At 42.0% G+C, this 9,964-nt stretch overlaps 1 protein-coding gene across 1 annotated transcript; it reads left to right on the forward strand.

Annotated features, from left to right (window-relative positions):
• Positions 1–1,605: 1,605 nt before the first annotated feature.
• Positions 1,606–5,800, forward strand: tob1b (transducer of ERBB2, 1b). Its single transcript, XM_055057545.1, has 2 exons — positions 1,606–1,849; positions 3,631–5,800. The coding sequence occupies exon 2, from the start codon at positions 3,755–3,757 to the stop codon at positions 4,769–4,771; it is 1,017 nt and encodes a 338-aa protein (XP_054913520.1). The 5' UTR covers positions 1,606–1,849; positions 3,631–3,754; the 3' UTR covers positions 4,772–5,800.
• Positions 5,801–9,964: the final 4,164 nt, after the last annotated feature.

Here is a 9,964-nt window from a genome sequence, read left to right on the forward strand (position 1 = left end):
TCGAAGTCTGTTTTGGTTGTGGAACATCTAAGCTTTAGCCTCTGTGAGTACCTACTAACTTTGGTTCTTACTACATGAAGATATAAAAAGAAAAAAAATTACATTTTTTATGTAAATCAATATTTTTCTTGTTATATCAGTTTATACTAGGTACCACCTTTCACACAAATGGCCAGATTTACCATATAAAGCAGAATTTGTTGCCGCCCAAGGCAAACATGACAACAGTTTAAATATTCCTTGTTATGCTGCTTATGAGATTTGTTTTAAGATTGTAAAACTTTTTGGTTGTAAAATTTCAGATTTTCGGTTTGTTTTGTCGACTCTGACCAGAAACGCTTTCCATGTTTTAATCGGTTTCACAAGGGAAGCTTAATGATGTCGGACAACCTCCAGTCTCTGTTATTCTGTGTGAACAATTAAATTGTATCGTTCTTTATTTTGAGCGTGTAAAATGTAATGAATAATAATTCTGTGCAAACAATTCCCCGCTGCAAACATGACAGTGGTTCAACGGCTCATAAAAGAGGGCTTTTACTAACCACCGCTATGTCATGGGGGTTGCACGCTATCCCTTTAAAGTACGATTTAAAAGAAAAACATCCTCACATCTTTCTGCTTTCAGGGCACATGCCTTTCTTCCCTCTTCATCTTCCTCTTCTCTTTGCTCTGCTGCCTCCCTCGCAGCTGTATAATGCATGTGTTGGGTTTGTTGTGCAAACAGAGCGAGGGAGCCCATGTTAGGTAAGAACAGGCTGTGGCGTCATACACGTTGGGCTTGACTGGGGAGAGCTTACACCTCTGCACTGCACAACTGCTATGAACCAATAGTCAGTATTCGGAGCACACTACAATGAGTTGTATCACAGGAGATAAACTGTTAGCATTTTCTGAGGTACACTGTGTTCAAAACGTGCTGGAAATGCAGTGTTATCAGTATGGCTCCCATCCTAAGGGAAGGCTGTTAAGGAAGGGTCAGACACACATTTACAGCTGGTTCAAGGAACATCAAAATGTCATTGGAAACAGCTAAGGGACACAGACGTGACAGGTGTATCCTTCCGCCACAGAGGAGATCTGTTTAACCCTCAAGTGAACAGAGTGGAGGTAATGTTGAGTTTATGTCACTGTAGTATATTTTGTATAGCCCTCATAACCTCAGCAAACTCTCCGTGATAATCAGAAAATATCTTTAATTATGGTCGTTGTTGTCAACCACTGCTGCATACGACATCTAATCAAAGAAAAGCCTAATAAAACGTAAAAACAGAATATTAACTCTTGACGTAACGTTTGTCAATCTATCATGTTCAAGTTTTATTAAAATGTGCGTGATCCCACTTTGACCGAAAGCTTTTAAAATGTGTACTCTTAAAATCTGTTCTAATAAAGTAGTCCAAAAAGGCTTGAAAGGCAAGCCACTACCGTAAATAGAACCCTACTCTTGACTGAACACTCGGTCATCCAATCAGAGCTCTAGTTTAGTGGGTGCTGACAATGACGAAGCAGGGCTCGACCAATAGGAGTGGGGTATCTGGTAGGCGTCCCATCTGAGCCGCATCACCAGCTCCCGATGTCCGTGGCGGAGGACTACTATATAAAAACAAACCAGCCCAAGTTTTAAAGGGCAGAGTTGTAAAAACTCCCAGGCTGAAGGGGAGTTATCTTGTGGACGCCTGTATCCCGGATTCATCCTTTATCCCACAGATACGAAACCCCCTGGATCTACAGCCACTACGTCGGCAACAATTTTCTACTTGTTTCGCACAGCTACAGTAGCGCTGCGCGAAGTTGAACATCTCCAGGCACTGGACTGTTGAGCAAGAAAGGGCCTGCTGTGAATTTCTAGGTAAGTATATATTAATGTAACGTTAAATTAATACTCATTTATGGGTGGACAAAGCTGCGCGTCGTTTAGTCATTTCGCTCCTCGACAGCGACAGTAGATGTCGAAAATGTCCGTAACCAGCTAGTTTATTAAAATCCTACGTAGCTTCCTATCTGTCAAGCTGGCTGTCAGTTCAGATTAAACCCGTTTTTCTTTCTTCTGTTCGCATGACGCGGACTTGAGCCCTTTGCTCTCTCCCTGTATGTGGTTGTATTTAATTTGCCTTAATGCGTAGAGCGCAGATAAGCAGCTGGTCGAGCTAAACATTAACAGTTCGTGAAGGTTAGCAGGTTAGCTTCCTACATTTGTGTTCACACCCTTCGCTAAGTTGGCGTCAGGGCGCTATCTGCCCATCACTGACGGGGCGCATAAAGCAGCTCGACTAGTAATGCTCTGCATATGTCGTATTTCTAAAAGCGTCTTTTTGTGATGAAGCGTCTGTTTTAACGGTTACGGCTGGATCCTGAATAATGATTATGTAATTGCAATTCCTGTCGCGAGCTCCTACGTGCTCCTCTTCCCAACTGTAGCTCAAGCCGCGCGAGAAAACACAGGAACAGCCCAGGTCGGAGGCATTTTTCAAAACACATTTCTCTCCCGCTGAGCTCCGCTCTGGAGGGGCTGGCTTGCACGAACAAGTCCGTGTGTCCGATATGAGGAAGCCTCAAATCCGACCCCCCCTAGTGCTGGCACCTGCCCCCCATCCAGAGGTCAGCCACTCGAGAGTTTATCTGTCACACTGAACCGCTGGGGAACACGCACTGCTGACACCATCTCTGAGTCAGTGGACTGAGTTTATTTATAGCTCCCGATTATTGTACAGCCCAGCTGCAGCAAAGCTGCATGCCAGGCTGCCCAGAGTAAATGGGCACGATGAGGTTCAAGAGTCTCAATGTAAGATCACCTTGAGGTGGAAATATCGCGGTATTTCTGGTAATAATGGCTGCTGCTCCTGTAAAAAATAATCTAATATACCAGTCGCAGTTATAGTGATGCCAACTGTGGCATTTGGTTTGATAAATGTCATAGGAGTTTTTAGGTATTTTGTAAAAGATGGTTGTTTTTGCTACTATGTTTTTTTTATATATATATATATAGACGAATAGGCCCACATGCTAAATGTTTTTGGTAACAAACTGAAATTTTGAGTCACTCCATAGTATGTTTTGCACTGAAAAACGAGATTATGATGTAAAAACATCACCATGCCCTTTGGGATTTGGCCATCTTGGTTTTCTAAGATGGCCAAATTGTTGTTAATTTTTGGTGTTCATCTTTGTTCAGATTTTAGTTTCCATCAATACTTAAAAGTTCGCTGACGGAAAAATAAATTCTGGTAGCATTAGTTTCAAGGGTGTTCTTCGTTTTGCATTTTAAGTTCATATCAATATGATCGCCCCCATCTGGCCATATTGCATAATTTTTGGATGTTGGCTGCTTTACAGGCGTAAATGGTAGTTTATCTGTATTTTCAGACGGATTTTGTGCTAAAAGGAGCAACTGTGTTTTGCTCCGTTAGCTTCCTCGCCATGAATGGGCATGTTTCTCAGGCTGGAAATATTTCAACACAGTTAAAAGTTGTCTTTCTTGCAAGCATTTTCTGTTAGCCAGCCAATCATCAATATGCAGCAGAAAGTAGGGGGATTTGTTCATTATAGCTGCGGTATACCTGGCTATAGAAATCAGTCCTTGCCTGATGGCTGAACAAGTTAACAATTTCTTCATTTTTCTTTTTGATTCAGGATCTTCCACCAAACTATCAGAAGGATATTGATTTTTCAAGTTCCCAACTGATCCTGGCTGCTTTGGAGGCTCGCAACGCCACGATAAAGCAACTGTGACAGTCGAAGCTAAGTCGAAGCAGCTATGCAGCTTGAAATTCAAGTAGCACTCAACTTCATCATTTCCTACCTGTACAACAAACTTCCAAGACGGCGTGTGAATATTTTCGGCGAAGAGCTCGAGAGGCAGCTCAAGAAGAAGTATGAAGGCCACTGGTACCCAGACAAGCCGTATAAAGGCTCGGGGTTCCGGTGCATCCACGTAGGCGAGAAGGTGGACCCCGTGGTGGAGCAGGCAGCCAAAGAGAGCGGGCTGGACATCGAGGACGTCCGGAACAACCTGCCCCAGGACTTGAGCGTCTGGATCGATCCGTTCGAGGTCTCCTATCAGATCGGGGAGAAAGGCCCCGTCAAGGTGCTGTACGTGGACGACAACAACGAGAACGGCTCTGAGCTGGACCGGGAAATCAAGAACAGCTTTAACCCCGAGGCGCAGGTGTTCATGCCCATCAGTGACCCCGTCGGGGCGTCCTCAGAGTCCAGCTCGCCGTCGCCTCCCTTCGGCCAGTCGGCCGCCGTCAGCCCGTCGTTCATGCCACGCTCCACCCAGCCCTTAACCTTCACCACCGCCACCTTCGCTGCCACCAAGTTTGGCTCCACCAAGATGAAGAGCAGCGGCCGCGGCGGTGGCAACAACAACAGTAGCACCGCCGCCAGCGGAGGCAGCGGCGGCAGCACCAAGGCGGCCCGCACCTCCCCCACCAACAACCTGGGTCTGAATGTCAATACTCTACTGAAGCAGAAAGCCATGTCCTCCTCCATGCACTCGCTGTACGGGCTGGGCCAGCAGCAGAAGGCCTCCGCCCTGTCGCCCAATGCCAAGGAGTTTGTGTTCCCCAGCCTGCAGGGCCAGTCCAGCCCCGGAGCCGCATTCCCCGCCGACGGTCCCCTGGGGCTCGGCCCCCTGCAGTACAACAATGCCTTCGACGTGTTTGCGGCCTACGGAAGCCTGAACGACAAGTCGCTCATGGACGGGCTCAGCTTCAGCCTGAGCAACATGCAGTATTCTAACCAGCAATTCCAGCCAGTCATGGCTAACTAAGCTAACATCATCAAATATGCTATTTATGAATGACGGTGGCTCAAAGAGAAGGGAAAAACAACTAAAATGAAAAAAGAAAACCGCACACCTATCAACCGGACTGAAGGATCTAGTTGAATAAGCAGTGAAGCGCATGTGCCCAGGTGGGTGGGGGGCGTTTTTAACCGAGCCCCTTTGAGTTTCTACTGAAAGCTTGTTGTACAAACACATCCAAGCTTGAATTCAACATGCATCATTGTTTTTCTTTTTCCTTTTTGCCAACCAAGCACAAACTTTTTTTTCCTTTTCTTTCTTTGTTTTTTTTTTTTTTTTTTTGTTTTTTTACTTTGAGGAACTACTCCAAAAAACAGAATTAAAAAAAAAAGCTTCAAGTTTTGGCCTCTTACAGTATTTTACAGGTGGTAAGACAAGGCTGATTTTTACAAATTGGCACTACTAAGTGGGGTTACTTGGTCTTTTTCTAATTGTATAATTTAATTTAGTACAGAGTTTGTAAGATATCAGAGTATATATTGTTTCTATGACATGGTGTTGCATTTATATCTTTTTACTACTCCAGTGATCTGTGATGGCTGCAGCAGCTTTTCCTTATTATTTTTTTCTTTTTTAAGGATAATTGTTAAAGAAATCCATCTTTGAAAAAAAGGACAAAAAAAAAAAATCAAATATTCAGAAGATTGTGTACAAAGTTACCTTACTGGTGGAATTGAAGTGTAGGAATATTTGCTTTTTTCTGAAAGATGAATTGTATTTTCTGTTAAAAGGTTTAAGATTTTTGCTATACTATGGACAAAAAATGTACTCGTATGAATATTAATTTTGTACCTACATTGTGCAATACTTGATAAAGAAAAAATACGGTATAACAAAGTATTTTGAGTCAGTGTCTTACATGTCAAGATGGACTGAAATAGTTTATATTGTTAAGTTTGTATTAAATGCTTAAAAATGATATGCTTGTCTTTATTTTTTTTAATTTCATATTTGCACCCTGGTCTTTTTAATAAAATAAACTACACTTAAACATGATCCTGTTGAAGTGGCTTTTTTAAATATATATATATATATATATATTGCCTCCCACGTCCGTTATGATTTAACCTGTAATAGTTTTCCAATAGGTGATCAGGCTGATAAGGAACATGTGCCAAACTTTAACCCTGGGGAATTGCAGGTTATATCTGAATTGGCCAATAAAAATCCATTTATCAGCTGTTCTGCAAAGGGCAGAGCATTGCGTAACTTTATGTCTTTGTCTTCCTGCTGATTGTAAGGAAGATAAGTGTTGGCAAATGCCAACAAACGCTCTGGATTTTGGAGTCGAGAGGAAACAACCTTGCAGCAAGTTGAACATTAGTCAGGTGTTGGCAGTGAGTCACCAAGATTTCAAAGTCTGAAAATAAACTTAAGATCTAAAGTCTAACTTTGAGCCTGTCTAAAAGGCTCATTTTGGTTCCTCCTACTGTGGCTTTATCTGATGGAAGCCCTCAAAAAAGCAGCAACTGCTGTCAATTTCAATTTGGACAGTCTGAAATGTGTTTTTGTTTTGAATCGTTGAGCAGCTTTACTCGTCCAGTCCATTTGCAAAATAGTCAAATTTCAAGTTTGCGTCAATGTATTCTAAATTTGACTTTTCTGTTGCTCTTTGGTTTTCTTTGGAAAACAAAAGAAAAAAACAATCTGCAGCATTTTGTAACTGGCTAAAAATGAACATAAAAAACCAAAACATATGTAGATAAATAGCTTTCTGGAGTTTTCCCATTTAAAAAAATGTTATATTTCTACAACAGTGACACAAAGTATGAGTTATAATTTTTCTGTCATTAGCTTGGATTGCTTCTTTTTCCTCTCCAAATTTTCCACATCAGAAGAGAATATGTCCATCTGTTTTTTTTTTTTTTGTTTTGTTTTGTTTTTTTTACTATTTTGTAAAAGTTTTAAAATGCAATGATGGTACCATAGAAATGTCTATTGTCTATAATAGGAATTGGAAGTTGTCTTTTTTTTTTCTTCAAAATATGAACATTTGCAGCTTTAAACAAACTTCATTTTTGCTGGTCTGAAGTCAAAAATAGCTCTTTTGATTGCAGATGGTTTGATCTCTGCAAAACACTCGAGATTGTAAATATTGCTCGGCTAAATACAGGGGGACTCGATTTACAAACTGGATGCAGTTTTTACAAAATAGGTCGATTTTTTTTCTTCTTCTCCTTTTATTGACTTCCTTTTGACCAAAACATGTTGGGACATGTTTTAGCACAGTGCCTCCTTTGTTGTCGCACGAGTTGTGTCCTAACCACAGAGCTGCACAATGTTGCTCTGGGAACAGCAACAAGAAGCACAACAAGTCGCAAACCAGGAAAGCAATTTATGTGCATGAACATGAATGTCTGAATTTAGTGGTGGCAGCGTCATCATTTTGGGGTTACTTATGGGATCACAGCGTGAACGTTTACCACAATTTTAGCTTCTATTTAGCTTTCTAACAGATTTCTTTACTTTTCAGTTGAGTTGTACATGATTCTTTTTTCATCATACATTTTTTATATATATAATGTACATATATAATATACAAAGTTTGCGCTGCTGCAGCCAATATTGCAATGCTGTTTAAGGCTTGAATAGCTTCTGTTATGCTAACTGGTTTTTAGCAGAACCCGAGCGCAACAACAAAAACAGCAGTCTTTTCCAGCGTCTCATCAGATCGTTAAAAACTAACTGCTAAGAAAAGCAGCTTTTTAACCCATCGTTGTCATTCGCGGTTGCCGCTTGTGCGTCAGGTTTTTGGACATACCAGAAACGCGTCAGTACAAAGGTTCCAGATGGAACTTTACTTTTGTATGTAAAAAAAAACCCAATTGCGTTTTAATGTTTGATATGTAAAAATCTCTGTAAATGAACCTGTTAAAGTCCCAACTGTGATGTGTTGTGTGTGTGTGGAAAAATGTTTACTTCATAGAAACTGGGGAGCTCAACAGGAGTGTGTACATAGAGATTCACTGCATTGTGGTACACCTAACGCGCAGATACCTCAGATCAGTTTTCTCATCCAGTAAGTCATCCATCAGTAATAAGTGACAGCATAACCCTTACACAACGTGGGAGTGGGAAGCTTTGTGCCTGTTTTTGGATTCTGTCTGCGCTGATGAAATCCAAATCTCGCCTCAGATTGCTGTAGCAAATAAATTGCTCCAAATCCCTGGCGTGGCAAATGAATTCCCATGGGCATCACGGGGAGGAGAGAAGCTTGTAGGAAGGATTAGACAGAGAAGTGATTTTGGGTTGTTGCCATTCCGTCCTTGTAAGCCGTAGTCACACCGAAAAGGAAAAAAAAAAAAAAAAACAATTTCACTTTCAGAGCCAGTGGCGTCAGCTCTTTTGTATAGAAATCTTTCGTGCTCTTATAACTCTTATGCTTTATGGGTTTATTGTCAGCATTCCAGGGCACTAAATTGAGAATCAGCAAAGAATCAAAACTGCTTATCTAGTCAGTTTTTTTTTTTTTTTTTCTTTGCATTTCTGGAACTCCAAGCTGCTCATGCTGGAAGTGGTTTACGGCCATCTATTTCAGCCCCCACCCCACCCCACCCGCTGTAGCTCAGATGAATGTTTTTCCATGAGCGCAGCGGCCCTGCCGTCAGAGTGGACAACAATATGCAGAACGCACCAAACACAGGTTGGCACATGAACCCCGAGTTCCACATGACCACCTCAGCTCCCTGGGATAAACAGGCCTGCAGATGGTCTGGAGTCACACCAGCTGGGAGACTCCCAGGGTGTGAGGTGTTGCCTTGCTGTGACTCCATCTTGTCTGTTGTGCAGACAGAGCGCTCTCCTTCTGCTTCAAAGGGAAATTTCCGCACACCCCCCCACCCCCATGGTATTAATCACAGGTCCACATCATACGGTGTTCATAACACACCTAACAAGCGTGTTGGACGTGATTTTGTTTTCATGTGCATATGCCATGTGAGAATGCTGCATTTTGAGGCTGATAGGAATGGTAAGACATGAGATAACATAAGATCAGAGTTGTGTTTATAGCTTACCTTGCAGTAATATAGAGGTGTGTGACTGCAAACCGCATATTTTGTATTTGATTTGATACCAAATAAATACAAAGATATACAGTAAATGTCTTATGGACAATTCATGACAGCGCTCAATACATCAAAGAATACAATGGCAAATCGAAGTGCACATTATACCATGATTCTGAATATACAGAATACATAAATACAAAAGTAGATTTATCTTTTTACCATATATTACGGTATCAGACTGTTGCTGCCGTGGGACGTTCAAATAAAAGCTCCAAGCACCTGTTTGTGATTCAGTTAAAGAAATAAACTGTGAACTCACTGACTTCCTTGTTAAGCTGTCCAATTTGTCCCAATGGTTGTGACACACTGCTACAAGGGACGGCCTCTGCTGTGCCATAGAGGTGCATAACCAAGTCTTTAATCATCCAAGAGCACTAAAGTTCCTCTCTGCCTCAGAGGAAGAGACTGGTACCACAAGGAGTAACCCCACCAGAGTTTCAGTTTCAGTGAATAAAGCTCTGATGGCAAACCTTTGAGAATGTTTGTAGCCTCCTCACAGGATCTGTACATGTAATTACATTTGAACTTGGGAAGCTGGATTCCCAGCTGCTAGGCATTCATTGCTGGGTAGTCATGAGCCACAGGGTCGATACTTACAGAAAGCAAGATGTTCTCCACCCTGCCGGAAACGTTCAGTGAGCTGTGTGCGAAGAGCATCAAGTACCTTAAAATTCTCAAATCTGTAGAGTAGAAATTTTAGGAGCAAAACTACTTGAGTATCCACTGAGGCACTTGGATGGTTGTCGAACTCTTGGCAATGTTATTGTCCAAATCTACGGTGCCTTCTAAAAAAGATCTTGGCAAATCCATCATCACTTCTTTTGCCATTGAGAGTAGTCAACCTCACAAACAGCAGCCTTCATAGCAGAAACAGTCTGTATCCTTTCTGAAGAGAACTGTTGAGACACCCTTGTTCTTCTATGTCTGCTTCTGCCATCCCAAGGCCTTTCCTAAACTGCTGAATCAGGCCATTTGCAGAGGCTGCATTGGGAGAAACACCCCAGGCCATTTAAGGATTGAGTCATATTGTGCTAGAACATAACATATGGGACTGTGTCTTACCATCCACCTGGTTGCACACAGTACCTTC

Source organism: Poeciliopsis prolifica, unplaced genomic scaffold (assembly GCF_027474105.1).
Source record: "Poeciliopsis prolifica strain line A6 unplaced genomic scaffold, Auburn_PproV2 SCAFFOLD048, whole genome shotgun sequence".
In the NCBI taxonomy this organism is placed as follows: domain Eukaryota; kingdom Metazoa; phylum Chordata; class Actinopteri; order Cyprinodontiformes; family Poeciliidae; genus Poeciliopsis; species Poeciliopsis prolifica.